At 33.8% G+C, this 26,280-nt stretch overlaps 1 protein-coding gene across 1 annotated transcript; it reads right to left on the reverse strand.

Annotated features, from left to right (window-relative positions):
- LOC142621822 (uncharacterized) lies at positions 1-950 on the reverse strand. Its single transcript, XM_075795190.1, has 3 exons — positions 800-950; positions 600-667; positions 1-501 (listed from the first exon to the last, which is right to left on the reverse strand). The coding sequence occupies exons 1-3, from the start codon at positions 948-950 to the stop codon at positions 313-315; spliced, it is 408 nt and encodes a 135-aa protein (XP_075651305.1). The 3' UTR covers positions 1-312.
- Between the last annotated feature and the right edge of the window lie 25,330 nt (positions 951-26,280).

Consider the following 26,280-nt stretch of genomic DNA (forward strand, 5'->3'; position numbering starts at 1 on the left):
CATCTCCCTACGTGTCTTTTTTAGTAAGATAATGGAAGCTTGAACCACAAACGTACTTTCCACTCCAGGAAGTGCTCTCACAATCGCCATTACATTATCAATTGAACTTGGTGACTCTCGAGAAGTACCTTCAGACCTATTCTGACATACAGTTATTAATTGACTAATACGATTGTCTAACATTGCAGCTCCTCCTATCTTCTTCTTTTTCTTCTGTGAGGGTATTGATTCACTAGTTCGCTTTTGTCCTGAACTACGTGATTGACTAGTATGTCCTTGCTGCAAACTATCAATGTCTAAACTCATGTCACATTAGTTATCCTTAAATTCGGAGCTACCATCTGAATCACCAGCACCCTCTTTTGGCATTGTTGGAGGTAATGTATCTGAAGAAGGGGTCCATGCTGCTACCCCAGTTGCTGCAACATCCCTAAACCTTATCTCAAGTTGTTCTAGATTCTGTGGACCTTTCTCTCGAAATTTTTTAGCTTTAGGTAATTCCTACAAAATGTAATTGTAATTTCACTCATATAACAATAATATTAAAAAAAAAAAAACTATCTCCAACTAACTACATATTAATAAAATACTCAACTCACCTTCAACTTCAGGTCCCACCAATAATCAGGAGCAGCAATCGTTCCCTTCACTGCATCCCAACCTAAACCTGTGTCAAGATTCCTCAATTATTCTCACACTCTCCAATCACCTTTTAATACATCCCACCTACTTTTTAATTGGTCCTTATCATAGTTTTGACCGGTCTCATCACAAAATTTGGTCACCAAATTGAACCAACCTTTGGCACTAAAGCCAGCACCTTTTGTTCTATTCCCGGCTTGAATTTGTTCCACACAAAGGTTACAAAAAGTAGTTGTCCACGTTAGATTAATATCCCAATCTGCTCTAGCCTTTTTTACCTCGGGGTTGGAAGTGGTCTTTTTACCCATCTATAAAGTTAACCAACCATAAGAAATGCAAAAAATAGAATACATAATATTCCAATTTAGTGAACTAGTTACAAACATGATCTAATAATTCTAGCCTAAAGTTATGCCAAACCATAACAATCCATTTCATTGAATGTTGTCAGGGTGTGCATGCCCTAGCGACGACGGCTGATGCGGCGGCGGCCACACCCCCGCTGCGGCGATGCACTCGCACCCCGCATCGGCACTGCACCTCGATGCGACGGCGATGCGATGGTGCTGTGATCCGGCAGCTGCCGCACCACCGCATCGGCGGTGCACCCCGGCGGCAACGGTGATGTAGCGACGGCAGCTGCCGTACCCCACTGCATCGGCAGTTGCACCCCAGCAGCAACAGCTGATGTAGCAACAGCAGCTGCCGCACCCCACTGCATCAGCAGTTGCACCCCACTGCATCAGCTGTTGCTGCTATTGGGGTGCAGCTGCTGATGCATCAGCTACTGCTGATGGGGCATGCATGTGCAGCCCATCAGCAGCAGTAGCATATCATGCCCCATCAGCTGCACACGCATGTGCAACTTCCCTTCCATTTCATTTTAATCAACAACCCATAACAAGCTATAAACTTCACACAAGAAAGCAAACAAAGTCAGCATATCATGGCACTTGAAATTTTTTGCAAACACTGACTTAAACCATCACCATAAATCAATCACTCCAAGACTAAATTTGACCTCATTAATTTTCCATTACCCACAAGCAATAACAGCCATTCTATAAAAACAACAAACAATGTAATAAAAATTAGACCATCAACATAAATTACCCCGAATACAAATGAATTTTCAGCTTCCAAAACTTGACCTCATTAATTTCCATTACCACAAGCCATAACAGCCATTTCCCCTCACAAAACTACAATCTTTAAGTAAAACACAGTGTACCAACTCAATTTTCATGGACACCCCAGATAATAAATAAATAAACAATGAAATAAAACACAAATGTCAGACTTGCATACAATAATATATCACATCAAATACAAACGTTGTACCTGATCTAGCAAAGAAAATAACTTGTAATTGTAATCTATAACATTAAAAGCAAAATAAAAGAGAATAAAATCCTAAAAGTCTGAACATCAATCACGATTAATCAAGTTCAATACAAAGCATGCAAGATCTGGAATTTTTTTTCCCACATTCAGTAAAAAAAAAAAATTCAGATCAGTGTTGGTACCTGGTGGTTTTTGGTAGCAGATCAATGTTGCTTGGTGTTTTGTTGATCAAATCTCTACCTTCAAAATGTATTTCTCATATCAGAAAGTCTTATAAATAAATTTAAAAAAAAAAACAGATCAGAGAAGACGAAGAAGAAGACAAAGAAAGCAGAAGAAGAGGAAGAAGATTGGCAGAGCAGAGAAGAGATTAAGCATGGCAAGAGAACTAATTCTCCATTAGCAACAACAAAGCATGCAAGATCTGAATTTTTTTAGGACGAGCCCAACGAATTTTGTTAGGACGAGCCCAAAAAAAAACATATCAAAAAAGAAGAAGAAGAAGACAAAGAAAGCAGAAGAAGAGGAAGAAGATTCATGGAGACTTACCACGGAGAGACTGGTAGCAGCACGGAGAGGGCAGAGCAGAGAAGAGATGAAGCTTCAGGGATTTTAGCGGAGCAGAGAGATGAGATGAGAGGAATGAGGGGCTGAGTAATTCAGTAATTTTAGGATGAGCCAACGGATAGCTGGAAAACGCTCGTGAACTTTTTTGTTTATGGAGCTCCAGACCTTCATAAGCGTTTTGGGTGTTTTTGCCTTGGCCCAAAATGCAACTTTTACCCAAAAGTTGCATTTTTGGGTCACCAAACGCTCAAAGAAGCCTAGCTTTTACATAAAGCTGCGTTTCAGCCCCTAAAAGGCCAACCAAACGGGCACATAGTAGTGGTGGAGAAAATATGAACGGAATGTTATTTAATGAGGGTTGACAAAGAATCATGAACCTAGACCTTATTTTAGCATTTGGGGAAATCTGGTACATTAAATGTAGAAATTGGTGGGAGTGGGGAGCAAGCAAAATTCGATTTTCCCCTAGCTACTGTATAGCCTATAGAGCCAATTTCAAAAAAATCCTATCTTACTCAATTCTAATCGGAATTGTCTCATTCTTGTGCTCAAATTAAAGCCCCGGATGTCTAGTTTCTTAGAAAATTAACCTCATTCACAAAGTCAAAATATTCTGAGAGATATCAACGAAATTGTGAGTAGAGGTCATTTGTTAGAAAATAATTTCAGCACTACTAACATTAACAGGCTCCAATCACTCCCATTTCAAACTTAATTAGTTCCACATTACCCTAATTAAAAGATAATTGCACAAATTACTCATTAAATAATTAAGGCTTGACTATCTAATTAATTAAGTGTGTGCAACCTTACCATAAAATGTAATTCTAACCAATTAAATTATGACACGTCATTAATCTCAAATTGATTATAATTACAACCAATTGGAATCAATTGTTCATAATCACATATAGTCAGACTCAATTTGTGATAGTGCATCTCAGCCATTAAAACTTGATTTAATGATAATTTTCAATCTGATGGTCCGATTAGGGCTTATGACTAGTCGATTTGGTCATTACAACATCAAGATCATTTTGATAAAATGAAATTAAGGATCTAATGACTAGAATCAAGATGCATATTTTTAAGATGAAACTACCATTTTACCCTCCATGTAAGGTTAAATGCGGGTTGCAAAATGGGGTGTCAACAATAATACAATACAATCATAATCTATTTATATAATTTCTTAAGAATAATCTATAAGCTTTGGATTCCCAATGATAGACATGGGGATCAACAAGGGGAGTATCATCAATGGAAATCAAACGTAGATTAGGAGCACAAGGTGTTTTAGTAGGCTTAGACTAAAGCATATTGTGAGCATATTTAGTGTGCGTTTGGGTTAGAATGAAAAATGAAAATTATTTCACTATTCAACTTATTTCTACTACTATTCATGGGTCTCATTGCACTTTTTGGCACTATTTATAGGCTCTACTGCACTATTTCAACTAAGTTTTACATTTATTTATAGTACTTTCAGCAATAATTTTTCAGTTTCGGCAAAATAAGTGGTATCCAAACATACTCTTAGATTGATTGAGGAATAGGCCTTTTGAGGTACGAGTGATATGAAGACCAAGGAAGTAATGGAGATCCCCAAGGCCTTTGAGCTCAAAAGCAATGAGGACAATATCATCAACATAAACGAAAAGACAAATCAAGATTGGCCCTAAAGAAGAGTCTGTAAAAGAGGCCTGAAACCCCAAATGGAGGAGTTGAGAGGAAAATTTGTCAAACTAAGCCTTGGGAGCTTATTTTAGGCCATAAAGTGATTTTTTTTAGTTTGCATACATCATGATGAGGATGAGTAGTGACAATGTAAAGTAATTCTTCATTGTTAGTAATAACTCCAATAGCAAGGAGTTTATCTCTTGCTTTCTTGATTTTCTGCAAGAATCCATTCATAGTTTCACTTCCTTTCTTAAGACTTTGTAGCTCAACTCAAGTTTTAGATTCAAGATATTTTCTCTTGAAGTGGAAGTAAACCTTTGTCCTAGAGTATTCCAGACTTCTCAAGAATTTGTGATTCCAATGATAAGTGAGAACACTTATGGAGTCGATGTTGAATTAATCAAAGAAAGAAAAGCCTTATCTTTGATTCTCCATGCTAGGAATTCTGGATTCACACTTGTAGTTTAGTTTCCATGAGTATCAAGAAGAAATTGACACGATTATGAAACAGTGCCATCAATGCGTTCAATCGAAGAGTAAGCTTCAAGAGTAGTAACTAACCAGTTCTTCTATGGCATATAGTTTGTATAGTCAAGTTTGATTGACATCAGATTGGACATGTTTGAGAGAAGTAATAGTGAGTTTGTGGCTAAAGAGTGTGACTAATAGGTGTTGGTGTGGGTCAGTGTTCCAAACACTTTTAGACAATTATGAGAAAATTAGTTGTTGGGCAATAATGGGTGATAATAGCTTAAAAGTACAATATTATCCTAGTTTTGGTAGGCATTATCACATCTATTTTGTATTTTTTTTCTTTCGTACTTACATGTAAATATGAGAATTTGCAATTTTTCTCTAAAATATACTCATTACGTGTATTTTCCTCTTGTAGGAAATTTAAACTAATGAGCTAAGCATGCAGACATGAAGCCAAGAGAATCTAAGGCTAAAGATTAATTGAGAAGTGGCTTTTGAAGAATTTAGTGAGCCAAATATGTGTGGAAACATAAAAGGAAAGAGAGAAATTCATTTGAGCCAAAGATGGAAAAAATCCTAGCATGGAAATATTCTGACAAGTTTCAGTATTTTAGCCATAGCTTTTTACTTTGATATCGGATTGACTTGTTTCTTGCTGCCACAGAAAGAGGACTTAAAGATCTAAAATTTTGTAGTTTACCAAAACTTCAAAACTTGCCATATTAAAGGCCAAAACTGACCTAGAAGTTGATCCATTGTTGAAAAATGGGAATTGACATTTTATATTTTCCTTTTTGGGAAGCATGTGTTTTAGGGTTTTGAATGTTACAAATAAAGGGATACAAAGGCAACCATGTTTTTGGCTGCTGGGAAACGTTATTTTTCATCAGTTTTGAAGAGTTTTTATTTTCTATGGAAGTTTAAGAACCTAAGCTAGGGTTAAGGGTGAATCTCCAATGTTGTAAGTTGTCCACTATTCAATGCAAGCATGTTTTTCATGTTTTGATTATTGAAATCAATTGTTCTCTTTTTATAATTGTTTTATTAGATTGATATTTGATTTCTAATTCTTTCATAAGTCTATTCTTGAATCTTCTTATTGTTATACTAGGGTTTTATAATCTCTCTAATAAAACGTGGTAATCTTGTTAGATATTACTTTTGCCATAGTATTGCCTCTAGGGTATGCAATGTTCTTGAGTTTTTCTAGCAAAGTTATTATTTTCTAGACTAAATTGTTGGAACAATTGATGAATATAATCAACCAAAGAAAGTTTTATTAACAAGGCTTATTTCTAAATCTTCTAATTAGATACTTTGTGTTTACTTACCCGATTGTGTACTAAATTGGATTGATAGTGGATGCTTAACAATATTGGTGGACAAACCCTAACACCCTAGTGATTTTAATTATTAAATTTTACCAAACTTAGCTACACTTACAAAATTGGATGACATCAATGGGCAAAGCCATAGAGCTTTTATAGGTTATTAGTAACCAATAAGTATAAACTATTATTGTCATGAGTAGCCTATATAATACTCATCACTACACCCTTTTCTATTAGTATTTTTTTAGTACTCTATATTTCCAAATACACAATTTCTATTCTCTTTCTCTCCCACATATTTTTCTACAATTTATATTTGTTTTAAAGAAAGGCATTAGGATCTTGTTATTGAACCTCTGTGAGTGGTAGTGCGTCCATCACAATGGTTGACGCTATAATTTGGGGGGGTTGTTTGGTCTAGAGAACCAATCGTATTGAGTTTACTCCAAGTGGCACAAATCAACCTTTAAGAACAGCGCTCTTTGTGTGATTCTATAGTACTGTGAGATTGTTTCTAAATTTACATATATTTATTTTGTTATTGCTAATTTACATTCTTGCTGATTAATTGGGATACTATTTTTTGTATCAAACTTGTTTATTCACTCTTATATTTCCAACAATAGGGTGTGTATTAGTACTGGTAGAAGATGTGGAGGCCATGGTTATAGTCTCTAATACCATGTGAGAATATAACCTTGAGAGGAAATGGTGAAACGGAAAGTAGAGAGAAAAATCTGAATAAAACTGTCTGAAATTATATTGGAAAACACTTTAAATAATACAATACAATACAATCATACTCTATTTATAAAAAGTTTCTTAAGAATAATCTATAATCTTTTGATTCCCAGCCTAACTAACAACTATCAGTTAGCGTAACAATCTCCATAATTACAGCCTTGAATATTATTGATACCCATTTTCGCGACACATTTTCTACAAGTCTGATTCAACCAAGCCCGATTTTCTTATGGGCTCAATTCATGTATTATATTTTATTTTATTCTTTTAAGCATGGCCCAAGCCAATGTGACTTATGGGGGAAATTGAGGAAGTGTGGTTTGGAGGGTATGGGTTAGTTTCTTTAGGATCTTTTGCATGAGCCCAGATCAAATGTGCTACCAAGTGGGCAAGGGACAATGATAACACCTTAGGCTCTTGGAGAAGGTCTTGTATCCAAAATTTCCACCTCAAAAGAGCTTTTATGCTCTGGCTGATTGTGGCCCAACTATTCTGCTCTACCATTTTTTGCCTAAAACACATAGCTAACCCTAAGTGGCTGGCCTTGTCTGCTGCAACAACCAAATGCAATCTCCAAGGACCTGCCATGTCTAGGAAACATCAACCCATGAATTTAGGGTACTTTATTTCCCAAATTATACAAAAAGCAAGGCATCCCTCTTGCCCAATTAAATCAAATCTAACCATAACTTCTTTGATTAATACCTTGTGGTTCAAAGTCTCTTCTATTGACCAAAAAACAATCACTTAGAGCACCCCCAAGTTCAAAACAAAAGGCCCCAATCAGATTCAAAAGGCACTAACCACGTTCTACCCACATACCTGAAACTTCAGAGCAAAAGCCTATTTAGCCAATCAACAATCTCACAATTCCAAAGCTTGGGGTGGAAATTTGGGTACAAGGGAACCTTCCCTCTCTTCCTCACAATTTCTCTCAATTTCCTCTTCTCGTTAACTGTGGGTCGAAGTTTCAGACCTGTTGAATCACGTCTTCCTCATAGAGTTGAAACTTGAGAGCAAAAACCTATTGAGCTAGGAAACATTCTCGCAATTCTGAACCTTAGGGGTGAAAATATAGGTACAGGGGAACCTTCCCTCTCTTCTTCACAACCTCTCTCAATTTCCTTTTCTCGTTGACTGTGGGTCTAAATATCAAGCATGTTATGTTTTTATGCTTTTTCTGCACTTTTGTAATTAGCATTTTGATTCTCTTTTGTCAAAGCACCACTAGCCTTTTTGTTCATTATATAATTGGAATTTTGGGCTTGATTCTCCACAATAAACACTTCTAAAAAACCCAATCAGAGATTTGGGTCATTCTTGCATTTTCAGCCCTTGTCGCAAAACATCTCCAACAACCATAACAATAATAAAAAAAAGATCCCAGCTAACATAATCATAGACTTGCAGCGTAGAGAGGAAGAACAAAGCTGTAAAAGAAGCTTCTTTCTACTTAAAACAATGTCGTAGCTTCATTTACTAAAACATTTTCGTTATAGGCATTAGGCAACACTATCACTTAAATCAGTAATCCAAATGATGTTGTGTATTTCAACTCTAAACTCACCGTTTGATTGCTGACATATAATATGACCTCTAGAATTTTAAGTGCCATTAGAGTCTTATGTTCTTCCTCTTTCACAATCTACAAACAAAGAATTAAAATAAGAACATTTTAATAGAGACAGTTATACTAGTAAGCCAAATTGTGCACGTTTTCCCAAATTATAACTTAAATAAGATGAGAAATTAAAAATTCATACCTTTGGGTCTCCCTTCTCATAAAAGAGCATGTATGGATCAAGGAAGTTGATTCCGTACCGTACCGGCCGGTACCGCCGATATTTACCGTTCTGATAGCTCCACCGGTACAGAAAGATGGTTGTTTCGTTCTGGTTTAAATACCGGTCATACCGGATCGTTCCGGCCATACCGGAAAAAATACCGCATTTCGGCTAGTAAATGCATACCGGACCGAAACAAGAAAAAGAAGAAGAAAAAAAAAAAAAAAAACATTCTCACTCTCTCATCTCTCCACTCACCGGCGTCAATCGAATGATCTTCTTGACTTGCAAAACCGGCGTTCTCTTTCTCTCTATCAGATTTACTTTCTTTTTTCCTCCGGCGTTCACTTTCTCTCTTTCCTCCAACGTTATCTTTCTCTCTGATTAGCTTTCTCTTTTCTCTTCTTGGTTCGTCCAACACTCCAACTGAAGCCAGCCTTGATTTGCTTTCAGCTTCTTTAAACAGCCAATGACAGCTTGCAAAGTTTATTAATAAAGTCAAAAGTAACTTTTTTATGTCAGATTTTTTTTTTTTAAAATTATTTTCCAGCCCCTAAGACTTGTAAAAGTCCTCTCAAATGTCTCTCAAATGTCAGTTGTTTTATTTTTTTTGTTTAAGCCCTCAGCTAGTTCACGTGAAAGGTAAGCTTTCTCTTCTTCTTTTTTTCTTTTTTTTTTCTTTTTTTTTTTTTTTTTTTTTTGAGAAGGCGTGAAAGGTAAGCTTAGTATTTTAAATTTAACTTGATTTTTAATTTTTTTTATAGATATAGATGTATAAACTTGGGCTTGGGCTTGGGCTTGGGCTTGGGCTTGGGCTTGTGTTGGGTTTAAGATTATAAATTAGTTTAATCTATGAATTTATATATATATATATATGGGTTTTAAATACTATTTTTATTTATATATATCTAGCGGTAAACCCGAAACGGTACACCGATATTGACCGGTATCAGAAATATATCGTACCACTAGTTAAACTGGTACAGCCTCCAGTACGGTATTGACTCCCTTGGTATGGATCCTCTTTATGCTTAATTTTCTCAACCAAGTAGCTAAGTTCAAAGTTATAAAAAGGTGGTAAATTTTCTTTCAGATAGAATTGTTTATAGAAGATAACTTATCACAACTCACAAGTTAGAAATGACTTAACGCAGTGTTTACGAAAACACAACCATCCATCATTATGCCTGATGTAGGAGATGTAATTTCCATCGATTCGCATCAGCACTCCATACAATGTATAAAAATGTCTTTGTCAAATCAAGTTTTTAACACTAGATATGAACATCTTACTAATCACTGACTAAGAGCATATGCATCAGTGGATGCAAAATTTTTGTAAATTTGTATGAAAAAACCTACTTTTTTCTATTTTACACTCTCATTTTTACAAAACACCCACATCAGTTTGTCTATTATATACATTTATTCAAATAAAATATTCATCTTCACCCACCATCAACGATCAATCCACACCCACTATCAATTCACCTAGCCACCATCATCAACCCACCATCATCAAGCACCATCACCCCAAAACCCACTGATCAAATAGAAAATCTAAAATTGATCAAACAAAAAAATTAAAAAGGATCAAAGGTAAGTGAGATTGTATCGGTGAGTAAGCTTTGGAGATTGTATCGATGAGTAAGCTTTGGAGATCGTACCGGTGAGTTAGCTTCCGCGATCGTATTAGTGAGTGAGCTTCAGCGGTGATCGGCGGCGGCACGGCGAGAGCAAAGGTGGCACAGCTTGCTTCTTCGACAGCTTGCTTCTTCGTTCATCAGTGGCGGCGCTGTGATTCACTCATCAATGGCGGTGCTGGACTGATCGGTGAGCGTGAGGCTGAACTAATCGGTGATTGATGAGAGTGGCGGGACTGATTGATGGACTAAGGGACCGAGATAGAACGAGAGAGAGGTGAGAGTGAGAAGCTGAGAGAGTGAGGTGAAGGAGAGAGAAAAAAATGTAAAATATTAAATACAAGAGCTACAGTAACCGTGTATATATACACGGTTACTGTAGCACTTGTGCATAAATGCACAATTTTATACCCACTGATGTGAGTGTTTTTTGGGTCAAAATGTGGTGTTTTTTTTCTATTATGCAAGACTTTGCATCCACTAATGTGGATGCTCTAACAAAAGAATCAAACAAACAAAACTATAGCATACATTTCTATTCGGATCTCTAAGAATGATATTAGTTTCATAAATGAAGGACTTTGTTTCCAACTATCCATCATTGTCAGCCAATAGCTGCCATTTGAAGGCCAAAATTTGAGGCAGCTTAGTAAAAATGTGGGTTTTTTCACAACAAAATTACAAAGTATACAAAAAACATCAGCCATGTTGCCAACAAGAAATTGCTCAAGAGCATCTATAAGTCGCTCACTAATATCCAAATCAATGACCACAAATTCCATTAATTGCGTCCATGAATGTGAACAATCGTAGGGGCGTCAAACTGAAATCTATATATATATATATATATATATATATATATATATATATATATATATATATATATATATATATATATATATATTAACCTATGGTGATATTTTCAGCACTATTAAGAAAATTGGAATTAATATGTGCAATGATGAAAAATGGTTAAAACAACAGTTAAAAGATAAAAAGAAAGCTAAATATAAAATGGGTAATTTCTGTGAACAATATGGTTTACCTCCTATTGCCCCTTCCAGGCAAAAAGGAAAAAGTAAACATGATAAGGTTTACAAAAGTCATTCCCATAAAAAGTATAAAAGAACCCACTTTGTTAAACCCAATAATTTTTATGCTAAAAACAAAATTGCTTTTCGAAAACATGATAAACAGAGATCAGGTAAAGGTAAGTGCTTTAACTGTGGCAAATTTGGCCATTTCAGTAAAGACTGTACCCAAAAGCCTAGTAAGTTGAGAAATAAGTTGAACATGTTGAACATTAATAATAGTGATCAAAATGAATTATTTCAGATTCTTGAATCTGCTGCTTCAACTGATTCCTTTGAAGAGGATTTTTCCTCCTCATCTGATTCTGATTATCACTTCCGTAGTGATGTTTCTAAATCTCCTAATATTAAACTTGGCTGTAGAGATTCTTGTTGTAATGTGATTAAATCTGTTAAAATGTTAACCAAAAGTAAAGAGAATGATGATTTACTATTAACCATGATAAGTAAAATTGAAGATCCTAATTTGCAGAAAGATTATCTTGATAAGTTTTTGAAAAACTTAACAAAAGAAGATAAGGTTAAAAAACCTAATTCTACGATAAGTTTTGAAGAAACTCTGAAAAGATTTAATAAAAATACTTTGGCTCAGGTCCTAGAGAGAGTTCTAGGAGTTTTGGTATGTGTTAATAATTTCTTGTTCAGACAAACCATCAATATTCCATTCATAAAGTTTATCAGCAGAAACAGAAAATTGAGTTTGAGAAGATCTTTCTTCAAACTGTACATCAGGAGGAGTAGGTTTAGTATACCAGTTTTTTGTAAAAGACGTGGGATTGGGTTTTCCAACAAATCTTTTAATTTCCGGTAAACTTATGTCATCATAAAAAACATTTTTGGAAGATTTTGAAGATAATGAGTCAGAATTTGTATCATCATCAGAAACAATTTCTTTCTCATTTCTTGAAATAGCACAAGCAGCACTTTTAGAAGTAGAAGTCTGCCTTGATCATCCTGATATTGTTGATTTGCTTGCATCTGGTTTTACTGGTTGTCTTCGCGGATGGTGGGATTCACATCTCACAGAAGAATCCAGAGAATCTATTAAACATGTTGTTAAAAGAGATACTGATGGTATGCCTATTTTTGATCAAACTATTAACCGTGGTGTTCCTGATGGTGTCAATACTTTGGTTTACACCATTCTTAAACATTTTATTGGTACTCCTTCCAATATTTCGTCTCGAATTTCTGATTATTTGAATAATTTGAGATGTCCTACTATGTCTGATTACAGATGGTACCAAGATGTATTCACTTCCAGAGTCATGCTCAGAAAGGACTCTACGAAGCCTTATTGGAAAGAGAAGTTTATTGACGGTCTGCCTCCTATTTTTGCTCATAAGGTAAAAAATGAATTAATTGGTAAAAATGATTCTATTGACTTTGATAATTTAACCTATGGTGATATTTTCAGCACTATTAAGAAAATTGGAATTAATATGTGCAATGATGAAAAATGGTTAAAACAACAGTTAAAAGATAAAAAGAAAGCTAAATATGAAATGGGTAATTTCTGTGAACAATATGGCTTACCTCCTATTGCCCCTTCCAGGCAAAAAGGAAAAAGTAAACATGATAAGGTTTACAAAAGTCATTCCCATAAAAAGTATAAAAGAACCCACTTTGTTAAACCCAATAATTTTTATGCTAAAAACAAAACTGCTTTTCGAAAACATGATAAACAGAGATCAGGTAAAGGTAAGTGCTTTAACTGTGGCAAATTTGGCCATTTCAGTAAAGACTGTACCCAAAAGCCTGGTAAGTTGAGAAATAAGTTGAACATGTTGAACATTAATAATAGTGATCAAAATGAATTATTTCAAATTCTTGAATCTGCTGTCATTTCAATCGATTCCTTTGAAGAGGATTTTTCCTCCTCATCTGATTCTGATTATCACTCCCGTAGTGATGTTTCTAAATCTCCTAATATTAAACTTGGCGGTAGAGATTCTTGTTGTAATGTGATTAAATCTATTAAAATGTTAACCAAAAGTAAAGAGAATGATGATTTACTATTAACCATGATAAGTAAAATTGAAGATCCTAATTTGCAGAAAGATTATCTTGATAAGTTTTTGAAAAACTTAACAAAAGAAGATAAGGTTAAAAAACCTAATTCTACGATAAGTTTTGAAGAAACTCTGAAAAGATTTAATAAAAATAAATCAAAAGAGATAACTGTTAATGATCTTCAACATGAAATAAAAACTGTTAAACAAGAAATAATCCAATTAAAAAATGATGTTAAAACTATTAAACATGATAATGATCATCTTAAACAAAAATTGTTAATTCTAAAAATTGATAAAACTATGGATAAGCACCAATCTGATGATGATGAGCAAAAGGACGGAGACGAGTCTGATCAACAAGCTTCTCCTTCTGGTAATGTTTCTAATCGAACTTTGATTAATTTGATTGACAATCAACTGTCTCTTGTTAAACATATGCTGCCCAAATGGTACACTAAAGTCAAAATTGTTGTTGCTCATGATTATGCTTTTGATGTTGTTGCTATGATTGATTCCGGTGCTGATGTTAATTGTATTCAAGAAGGACTGATTCCTTCTAAATATTTTGGAAAATCTACTGAAAGATTAGTCTCTGCTAATGGAACTAGAATGAAAATAAAATATGAATTAAATAATGCTCATGTTTGCCATGATAATGTTTACTTTAAGATCCCTTCTGTACTTGTTAAGAATATGACTGATAAAGTAATTCTTGGTTTGCCTTTTATTAACTCTTTGTATCCTTTCCTTACTGAGGATGATGGAATTACTACTGATCCCTTTGGACAAAAAGTAAAATTCAAATTTTGTACAAAGTGTGAAACCCATATTAAACATCTTAACTTTATTAAACAAAAGGATAGCCCTACTCAATTGCTGCCAACAATTATTGCCGACTGCCACAGTGTCCTGATGAATGATAGATACCATGATAATATGAATATCTCTTTTGTTGACTCCTTGCATGATGACAAAACCCCTAGTGAAAGGCATATCTTCACCAAAGGTTTTCCTATAATTCCTACGGATGCTAAAACTCATGAAAGTCTTCTTTGCATGAGACTTTTGACCGAGTCTTCGCTTTGGTCCAAAACTCCCCGTACCATGATATCCTCCTACAAAAATATTCTCCAACTTTCTTTCCACAAAATTCTCCAACATAATCATGCTCATTCCAACATTCATTGTCCGGCACAACTATTACATATTCTTATTAAACTTTGGTTTTTGAAACATACTTTTCAAAAGAATTTTATTGATACTATTGACTCACACTTTTCAAAAAAATATTCTATTATCCTATTAACTATAGCCAACTGGCTTAACATCCTCTCCCTTACTTGGCAGGACAAAATAAGATTTAATACTACCACTACTAAGTGGAATATTATGACTTCTTCGGCAAAGAAGAGGGACAAGGGGAAAGCACCTGCACAGGACTTTCCTCAAGACGAAAGGTTCCCAGTGGGATACCCTTTTGTAATGCATGAAGGCGCATCTTCTGGAGTAAAATCCAGTAATGCAACATCCCTTCGTAAGTCCCCAGAGGTGACATATTCCAGTGGTGATATCATATTAACTTTGCAGGAAATATTGAACACAGACTTGCAATTCCATAATGGAATCTATAGTGAATTACCAGACTCCATTAAATTCATTCTAGACAATCTTCAAGCTGCTTATTCTTCAGACCACCACAAACTATTCAACAAAACCATGAGAGCACTTGAAATTCACCTTGTTAACCTTGCTACCCAAATTATTGACCCTAATACTGAAAATGCAGCCTTTGCCGACCAAATTTTTAATTGCCTTGTTTACGCTCAAAACCATCATGATGAATCACACATGATTAGTCAACTCTTTGGCAAAGAGGAAATCCATTCAATGGATAGAAAGACTATAATGGGTACTGATTTTGCTAGATTGAGTTTAAAAAATCAATCTTTTCTTAAAAGTGATGTTGCCAACTTGCCTCCAGAAGTACAAACTTGTATTTTTGAAAGCAAGGCTATGACTAAAGATCTTGATCTTTGGTTAAAACATTTCAAAACTCTTGTTTCAATTGCTCCTACTATTGTTGAACCTGATGGCCCCAACAGAGGCTACCTGAAAAAGAAATGGGGAAAATAGTTTGGGAGCAGTCTCAGGGTACATGAAAAAACCCATCCTTTCCTAGGCCTTTTGATTAATTATGAAGATGGTTCTGATGATGATCCTTTTTGGCTTTCTCAAATGTTTGAATCTGGTTTTGTTAGACTCATCAAATTAACGAGTCATAATCAAATTAACCAGTTCCCTAATATTATCCAAAAGGCTGTTGCAGATGTTGCAGCAACCCCTTATGTTTCAATCCGATGTTGGAGTACTTTACCCAAATGGGAAAAGAATAACTGGATGAATGTTCAACCTTCCAAGCATCTTGTTCTTATTAATGGATATACTCACCAAGGCCAATGGTATGAAGGCAATGCTTATGTTTCTCATAGACATCCCTATGCTCTTGCAGAATGTTGGAGAAGTTACTTTAATAATCGAATTCTTGATGTCTCCGAAGAATTATGGAAAGACTACCATTTCTTTGGCTGCACAGATAGAATTTATGTTTTTGTTAACAAACCTTATACTTCTGCGGTCAGACACTTACAATGGGTAGAACATGATGACCCAAGAATATTCCTCACAAGAGATCCTATTCACGAACCATTAATGTATTGCGGTTTCTGCAACCAATATTCAACCTATCATGAACATGAATGCAATGATGATCCCCCATGGGATCCCTTTCCAGGAGACCCTTATGCTGGTTACCCGTCTGATGCAGCTTCCACTTAGAAGCATTTTGATGCTACTATTTGCCGACGATACTTTCCTGATAATGATCTATTGTTGACTATTCCAAAAGACAAAATTATTCTGATACTTTTGGCACTACCAGCCAACCTACTTTCGGTCTCAAAAGCCGATTTGATTCCTTCCGGATATTGCGCTCCTATTGCCCCTCACGGGTCCTGATGTAAATAGTAAAATGTCATTATTTACTTTGTACTGTTTACTACTTTATTCACTTATATAAGGGGGGTTGTCCCTTATTATTAAACTCAGAATCTTTTTCTAGGATTTCCCTTAGAACTCTCTCTAGGACCTCTTTAGATCAAGATATCTCACTACAAAGCTTGTAACTAGGAACCAGGACTACTATAATGGGTACTGATTTTGCTAGATTGAGTTTAAAAAATCAATCTTTTCTTAAAAGTGCTGTTGCCAACTTGCCTCCAGAAGTACAAACTTGTATTTTTGAAAGCAAGGCTATGACTAAAGATCTTGATCTTTGGTTAAAACATTTCAAAACTCTTGTTTCAATTGCTCCTACTATTGTTGAACCTGATGGCCCCAACAGAGGCTACCTAGAAAAGAAATGGGGAAAATACTTTGGGAGCAGTCTCAGGGTACATGAAAAAACCCATCCTTTCCTAGGCCTTTTGATTAATTATGAAGATGGTTCTGATGATGATCCTTTTTGGCTTGTTGTTGTGTCTTTCATCTTCTGTCCGTGTCTACCTGACCTTGTGATACTTCGTTGTTGTGTCGATCTCACCGTCGTTGGCGCCACCGCCATTGTAAAAAGTCCCAGATCCGAACAGTAAGGCCCGTGAAGCCAGGAGAGCGTGAGGGCGTGAGAGGAATAGGGTTGATGTCCGGTATGTGTTACGAAATGCAACGGTTGTGAGAAAAACATAATAATTGAGTGTTATAACTAAGTTAGATATTGATAGGATGTGGAGATCCGACTCCTCTGTTAGCTCTAGGACTAGTTGTCCTCCTGATATTGTGAACGAAGAAGACCACACTGTTGAAAAAAGTGAGTACCCAGATTTTAGAAAATGGAATATTCCTAAAGTTTCTACTAAATCTGTTTACGATCTTAATTGGACTGAAAAAAGTATTTTCTCTGAATATAGAGCTCGAACTGTTGAACAAACTTTTTCTATTTCTTGTAGTCATGAAAAATGTTGTTTATTTTCCAAGAAAAATATTAACGAGTTTTTGTCCAAGAAAAATCTTAAATATTTACACATTGGTTTGGTTCAAGTTGCTGTTAAACCTTTAACAAGAAAAGGAATTGATGCTTCTGTGCTTATGTGTTTACGTGATGCTAGATTTAAGAAATTTAATGATAGCATTCTTGGCATGATTACTGCTTCTTTGTATGATGGTCCTATTTATTTTGATTGTTATCCTGATCTTGCTCTTGCTCTTGATGATCCTAATATTATTAAAGCTTTAACATTGAATATATTGACTTCTGGATATGATATGGATGATGGTAGTAGACCCTTTACTCTTATTTACCGTATTTTTTATAGATTGCTTGATTCCCAGCTAACTCCTCGGTCTAGAGGACGTGATCCTGCTGGAAAAACTATGTTGATTCAATGTTCCACTCCTGATGCTAAGATCCAAGTCCCTAAAATGATTCAATGGCAAGATATTACTCTTCCCAAAGAATGGACTTTGGAACAAGTTGCACCACCTGTTTTTGATGAACTTGATCTTACTAAAATTGCACAATATTCTGATGGAACTGTTAAAATATTTTTTGATGATACCAAATGTTTTCCTACTCACAAACCTTTGAGAATCAATGAAGGAAGAAAGTCCTTTGTTGGATCTGAAAGTATTGTTAAAAGAAATGCTGATGTTGACGAATTTTTGAAAAAGAATTTTGAACCACTTGATTTAAGGCTAAAAGGAGTTGCTAGCAACAATTCCCAAGTTAGCAATACTTATTATTCAACTAAACCTAAATTTCTTCCAAAAGATGATCACGAAGAAGAAGAAGATGCAAAATCTGAAGCTCCTTCTGGATCTGATATTCCACCTATTGAAACTCCTCCTCCTTTTAAACATTTGCGTGTGATAAACTTGATGGATATGGATGTTGAAACCCCTGCTTTTCAAATTGATATGGTTGCTTTATGTAATGAATTCTTTTCTAAAGCAAACCGTAATAAAAGAAAGTATTACCAAAGTACTTTTGCTCAGTCTGAGAAAGACAGAATCAAAAGGAAATGGAGAGAAAAAAATGAATTTGTTAAAACAACATATTTTGTTTTTTGATTATCTTGAGAATTATTATGTTTCAAGAAATGAGGTTCATACCAATTACTTGAACGTAATAAAAAAATCTGCTTTTGTTAAACATGATAAAACTGTTGTTAAATCCAGTCATCCACCCCTTGAAACTGTTTTGATATATATATATATATATATATATATATATATATATATATATATATATATATATATATATATATATATAATAGGTAAAACTAAAAGAAACTCAAATTAAAATTTCAATTTTGCGTCATGTGTCCTAAATCATTTATTCTTAAAGAGTTTTATTTCTTAATTTTAGAATCAAATGTGGGACCACATCATAAATATTCATCTAAGTGAGTTATTAAGTACAAAAACTAAAGAGTTTAGAATAAATACATTGTTAAAAAAAATGTTTCACAATAATTTTTATAAAAAAAACACGGATAATTTACATTTTATACCTAATAATATCCTTACAAAATTTTTTTAAGAGTTAACAAAATATAAAAATGACTATCAATATAATTTAACTTTTATATATAGGAATTATACTATGAATTTTATTGTATATCTTTAAGTGTATTCATGCATATATGTAGGGTTACAAGCTAGTTTTAATAATAAGTATAATTAGAGCATACTTATGACAAGAACTAAATAAACTAAAATAATATAACACTTTCCTAAAAGAGTGGCATGAACTCCGAAGCAAAACTATTGCATTAACTAGTAAAATTACATAGGGTTCCAAATAAGAAATGTATTTTATAATCAATTATATAACCACCAGCAAAAGTAAAGAATAATAATTAGCTAAAAAGCTCATTTCAGATGAAATGTTTTCCCAAATTCATCTTTCACATGCTTTAAGGCCATTCACTAAACCTTTAAGAAATTTTGAATCATCCCCCATATATTGCTCATCAAGAAATTCTGCAAAAAGAAAAACAAAACATTTACCTATCACGCTATACCAAGAGTTGTAGATTAATACAAGAAAGTGTGAATAATTAATAAGGTATTGCAGCCAAGTCTTTTGGCTAAATATTGCTTAAATAGGAGTTTATTTGTGATATATGTACTATTCAAAGTTTTTTAGCTGTGTGAGGAGAGAGCCGAATTTTGACAATGGTATTGCCAAAATTGTGAGAAAAAATAGGAGAATGAGCAAGATATTATGTGACCAAAAGAGAAATGAGAAAAAAACAATTTTGGCAATGATATTGCAACAATTGATGCTGCCCAATTTTTGACTGCTCAAATGCCCATGACTACCCATGACCGAAAAGGACTAGGGAGAAACATTTGTATAGTTGCAATATCATTGCCGAAATAGGAGGGAGTAAAGGGAAAAAAAATTGTAGTCATACACACAACATTAACTATAATATAACAATTCATATTATTTACAATACTTCTTATAATATTTATAAAGCATATATATAATAAATTATCACCTATAACTACCATTAAAAAGTAAAGAAACTTATTTGTCTTTTGATATAAACGAACTTTAATGAAATTGAAAAAAAAAATCAAAAATCACAAATGTAGGATTTACTGTATGTTATTATTAAGTTTCCTATAAATTGATAATAACAACATAAAAAACAAATTAATAGCACAATTAAGAGTTATAATACAATTTATTTTCTCTCTGCTCTCTCTTATTTGGACAATGGTTTTTCCATAATATAATTTTTTTCCCTATCTCTTCTCTCCTATATTGGCATTGGTATTGCCACAATACAATTTTTTTTCTCTCTCTCCTATTTCGATAATGGTATTGCCACAATACAAATGCTTCTCTCCTCCATTTCAATCATGGGAAGTTAGGCAATTGGTCAATGGAGCAGTCAAAAATTCAGCAGCAATCATTGTAATAATACCATTGCCGAATTTTCTTTTTCTCTCTCCTCCTTTTGGTCATATCATTTCTCTCTCCTCTCTCCTCCTTTGGTCACATCATTATCAAAATTCTTCTCTCTCCTCACACAACTAAAAAATTTTAAATAGTACACATATTACAAATAAACTCCTATTAACCAATATTCCAATATAATCATGCAAAATTTATGCAATATTAACCATGTTATTAGCATGTTAAATGTCTTTCATACAAAATATAACCACTTTTCATGAAAACTTTTCATATACGTGCAAGAAATTTTGTTTTCCGTATGTTAAAGCTTTCTTTATTTTCTGGATTTAGTTTCCATATTTCTTAGGTTCAATAAGAGCAATTGCATCAATTGATGCAAAATTGTGCAAAATAGAAAAATGTGCTCATTTTATACATTTTGAGCAAAAAAACACCAACATCAATGGGTGTAAAATTGTGTATTTATGCACAATTGCTACAATAACTGTGCATATATGCACAATTAATGTAGCATTTGCATTTAATATTTTATTAGTTTTTTCTCTCTCTTGTCTCTGCTCTCACTCTCACTCTCACCTTCACTGCCACCGAAGGAGGCTCCAATCAACCTTCGCAGACATAGCATTACAAACATTGAGAGCTTTCCCCACTCGATCGTGGAACTCAGGGACAAGTTTATCAAGTGGGGGCTTCGAAATCTGAGAAGGATCCTGACCCAATAACAAAATGGCCTTGTACTCAGCCTCGCAGCACAGAAACACGTCAAGGAGTTTGCGTAGCCACGAGATGGATAGGAGCCCATCGCCTAAAGTGTCCTCGGATTGAGACAATAGATCGGCGACCCTATCCGCCACATGTTTCTGAAAAAGCTCGAGGTCCTCCAGCTCTTGTTCATGGTTACCATCCATTGAAACCACTTGGCTTCGACGGATACTGATTCAATTCAGAAATGAACCTTGATTATCTGTTGCAGGCATTGCTGATGAAAAAAAAAATTGATGAAGAAAGTGACAGAGTGGAATAATAAAATTGTTTTCTTTGGCTTAAAAGTGAGAGAGAAAGAGAAAAAAGAGGAGCTAAGAGAGGGCAAAAAATCTGAAATGGAGATTCAGGAAGAACAAGTCAGAGAGAAAGGTGTAGAAGACAACAGTGTTAGGGTAAAGGGTTGGTCTGTGAGAGAGAGAGAGGCGGTGAGGGAGATGGGTTTCAGATTGGGTCTGTGAGAGAGAAGTGGTGAGGGAGAGAATAATAAAAAATTGTAAAAGAATGAATATTTTATTGAATAAATGTGTAGAATAAATAAACTGATGTGAGTGTTTTGTAAAAATAGGTGTATAAAATAGAAAAAAAATAGCTTTTTTGTGCAAAATAGAAAGAAAATTTGCATCAACTAATGCAGTTGCTCTTAGGTGGGTTATTATGTATAAATACAAGTTCTTATGTATTATTTAGTTTAAGTAAGATCAATAAGATTTTTTACTCAGATAATAATTCTTCTCTCTCTTTTCTCTGTGTTTACTCAATCTTCTTGTACTCTTCATTTGATATCTTGCTAAATATTTAGTAATAGTTGGATCATAAGGTTATTGATTTTATTCAAAATTCACGGTCTGCAAAAATAAAGTCTAGTCTAGGGTCGAATCAACACATTTTGGGACCAAACACGAATGTAAGATGTATTGTTACTTAATATTTTATAAGCAAAATGTACTATTACTTAATATTTTATAAGCGATATATGAATTAGAAAAAAGAATCCAACCTTTTATAATAATTTAATACATTAATTGAACTATTTTATATATTTATAAAACATATTTAAAAACTTTTGATTCTAAAAAAAAACAATCATTATCAAAATAAATATCATATTTTAAATGGTTATTGTCTTGCTTGGCAATGTTGGACTTCTATTATTGAACAATGAATTTTAAATAATGAATTTTTCTCAAGAACTATTAATTCCAATTTTAAATTTGAGAGAGAGAGAGAGAGAGAGAGAGAGAGAGAGAGAGAGAGAGAGAGATTTTTGGAATTTGAAAAATTTTACATTCTTAAACTACCACAAACATAGTAAAACATATTAATAAAATGTTGAATATTCAAAGAGTACAATATATATTTTTTAAATTATATTTATTAAATTTTTTGGCATTAATAAAAAGCTTTACATCTTAAGATAGATAAACAAGACATTCTATCTGTCAATAGAAGAGAGAGAGAGAGAGAGAGAGATATATATATATATATATATATATATATATATATATATATATATATATATATATTTATATATATATATAGAATTGGCCTAATGGTTGAGCTCTTGCTTGAGAGAGATAGAGCACCAATGTGTTAGATTAATGGAAGGACCTCAAAGGGTAGCTGGGTAGGCAATGAAGTTTGAGAGATTATTACGGTAATGTGGCTCCTCAGAGTCAGTTTGCTTCACATACATTATAGGGATAAGATAATCCCAAAGTCATGATGACAAGGTTTGGTGATTTCGGCATTTGTAGTATGAAAATGAAATTTGAATCATCTCAAACTTTGTTGTGGTGGATAACAATAAGAAGGGACCATAGTGTGAAATTTTTTTTAAGTAGATAAGATTAAATATTTACATGTCGTCTGATTTTTTTCTTTCTTGAGAAAATTCGTCAACTCTATAATGATCATTCTTTATCATTAGGTCAATATATCAATTGGTTTTTGGTATAAGTGAAGTTCGGACCCCTAGTTTTTTTATTTAACAACAAAAAACATTATTAGTTAAACTAACTGAAATTCACACATAGTGTGAAACTCATTAATCAGCCAGTTATGTACTTAGGAATCACGCAGGAAGTGCAGATTTTTAAATTCTATGAGGTTAGCTAACGTGTTTCTTATAAGGCCGATTCAAATCTAATAAAGAAAACCAAATATACTTATTCAAGGGCGGGAATAAAGTAAACCAAATAGATTCAGTTCATCTGCATCGTGAAGGTTCTCTCTTTGAATCTTTTCCTGCCATTATAATTGAACCGCATTTGGATTTGATGTTTGATACGCATAAAAACTTTATAGTACAACAAAACCGTAAGTTGTGATTACCAAGTGTTAACTCCCTCCGCTGAGTAAAAAATTCAAGCAAGAAGAGCTGAAATGGATCAAAGTATACCATCATTTCAATAAAAAGCAATTCACTTATCCACATTATGGTTCTCTCTCTCTCTAAAACGCAAGTCTTAAGGGCCCAACACATTGGACTATGCCCTTCTCATCCATTCAGGGCTCCAAAATGCACTATAAATTTGGCCCATTTATTCTGTAAACTGCCTTTTTTTAGAGCCGGATATTTATTTATTTTTTTGGCTGATTGGGTTGTACAATTTTTTTTTTTTTTTTTTTAAGAATACTAAGTATTAACACACACACGAGGAGAGGGGAGAAGATTTTTTAAAGAAACTTACAGTGGTGTATATCCAAAAGGGCCTAACTCTTAGATATACAGCACAGATTTTACACCTCTTTAACTCACACTCATTTTCCCATGTGGGATTAATCCACTGTTTTTTCTTTTGAGAATATTAAGTATTAACACACGCATACGGGGACTAGTTGAGCAGTATTAGAGACTAGAGACACCCAAAAAAAAATCACAATCTTTTTTTGTAATTTATTGAGGTGATAAGTTATAATTAGCAGTGTTATGAATACCATTTTGAACCCATTTCAGTTTGTCCATGGGAAGAAAATATTTCGATACCGGCCAATTTCGGAATATCGTTTGGGGTTACTGCTAATATATATATATATATATATATGTGTGTGTGTGTGTGTGTGTGTGTGTAAATTTATTTTCACATAGATACACTATTGACACCATTTTTATTATAAAAAAAATAGCAACATATCATCTCAATAGTTATATTAAAAATAAAATTATAAACTTTTTGAGTCAAAAAGTTAAATCCGATAATTAAATGAGGTTTCCCATCAATTATAAGAAAAACACTTTGGGTTGCAATGGGCCACAATTTCGACCAACACGATATGGGTCTTCAGAGTAATGCAACTAGATCAGTCAAAAAAGTCTAATGCAACTAGATAACAAGTGGGCTACAGAATTTATATTTTTCGCAAAAAGTCACAGTCAACCCAATGAGTGCTCCTGAAAATAAAAGCCCATAGGTGTCAACACTGGGCTATTTTCTTTGATTCTTGACCACAATTGGGTCATAGCAAAATCGACTTTAAAGTTGTCATTGTTGGATTAGATTTGAAACCATTCCAGACCTAAATCAATATGAACGAAATATCCCAAAACGTATTGGTGATGGGCTTTGATGGACTATTTAAGGTTTTTTTTTTTTTTAATAATTGACTATTACAATTCCTTCCTCAAAAAAAAAAAAAAATTAACTATTACAATTCCCAAAATTTGCCTTAAATCTTTTTCCAAATTCATCAAAACTATTTTTTAAAATATCAAAATAAATCCAACCAAAAAAGTAAGAATAAAGATAATAAAATACACCTATGTGTAGGATCAAGTTGGGTAAAATTAGTTCAAAAAATTATCATCTTAAACTCAGCCCAATCTGAGGCTTAAAAAATAAATTCTAACTCAACTTAAACACGCCAATTCACGAAAAACCAACTTGAGACGTCAAGTTTTTTTATTATGGACTTGGTTTAGGTCCAATACACCTAGTGCACTGTACCCAGTTAAATTGTGACACGTATCTAAAAGTAGATACATGTCATCATCTCAACAGGTCTAGTAATACTAAATACTGGACCTAAACCTGACCATTTTATTATTATTATTATTATTAGAAGAAGAGGGGTCAAGTCAAGTTGAGTCGAGTAACGAGTTGGTTCAGTTTAATTGAATTCATAAGCTTGAAGCACACATCTAATATCAAATACAAGGACTTTCTAGCTTTTCTTGACAACAATATTAAGAAGTGTTATAAAATATGTTATTTAAGTTCTATTTTATTTTTTGAGGGTGATGTTATTTAAGTTAATACGTTGGGTTACTATACTTGGTTAATATTTAAGACTATAAAATATATATTTTAAATTATATGTTTGTTATTATTATTATTATTACACATATATATAAGTAACTCCGAAACGATAATATCGCATCAAATAATACTGAAATATTTTGTTCTCCTATCCTAACCGAATCGAAAGGGTCTTTGCTACAAATTTGTCTCTGACTTTTCTTTCGTTATTTTAAGGTGAAGCGGTAGATTTTATTAATTGCCAAACAGGCCAAAACTTGCCCATCAAACGCGGGTTCGAGAAGCACAAGATAATTCATTGGTAGCTTTGTTGCAAGCTTTGCTCACACATTAATGATACTCCACGCTTCTGAAAACCTTTTTAAATTTCTTTGACATCTTCCAGAGTTTATGGCGAACGTTGCACAGTGACGGTGTAGGCGAATAAATTAAGTACTGAGAATATAACTCAATATATGCATCACTGTCAAGGATGCTGATCTTCAGGCCAACTTCCATAACTACATTAGCATCATTGAACTTAATTATATGGGCCAATAGCTTTTCCAAGCACCAAGTAAAGTAGATGCCTGGGTTACTGAAGAAAATGACGCTATATGGCCATTCCTAAGGCAATTCAAAAGGAATGAAAAGGCATGGGTATGCGCATGCGTATGCTCCTGTTATTTTGATGAAATAGAAATAATAACAAGTGATGGGACACAAGTTGCCTAGCTAAATGGCAAATGGGTGCATTTGGTGAATGCTACAAACTCAACATTTTTCACACAACACCTATCGAACAGACAAGTTTTTTTTTTTTTAATTTTATTTCTTCACCATATTTAGGTGTTGATGCTTAAATTTCTATTTTAAAAATTAATCACTTGGCTTTTTTCTCGTGAGATAAAAGTGTATTTTTAGTTAAATACAGTTACATGACTGAATTTTAAAAGAAAAAACTTAAAGAACTCGCA

The sequence above is a fragment of the Castanea sativa genome, chromosome 1 (genome assembly GCF_040712315.1).
Source record: "Castanea sativa cultivar Marrone di Chiusa Pesio chromosome 1, ASM4071231v1".
Taxonomy (NCBI): domain Eukaryota; kingdom Viridiplantae; phylum Streptophyta; class Magnoliopsida; order Fagales; family Fagaceae; genus Castanea; species Castanea sativa.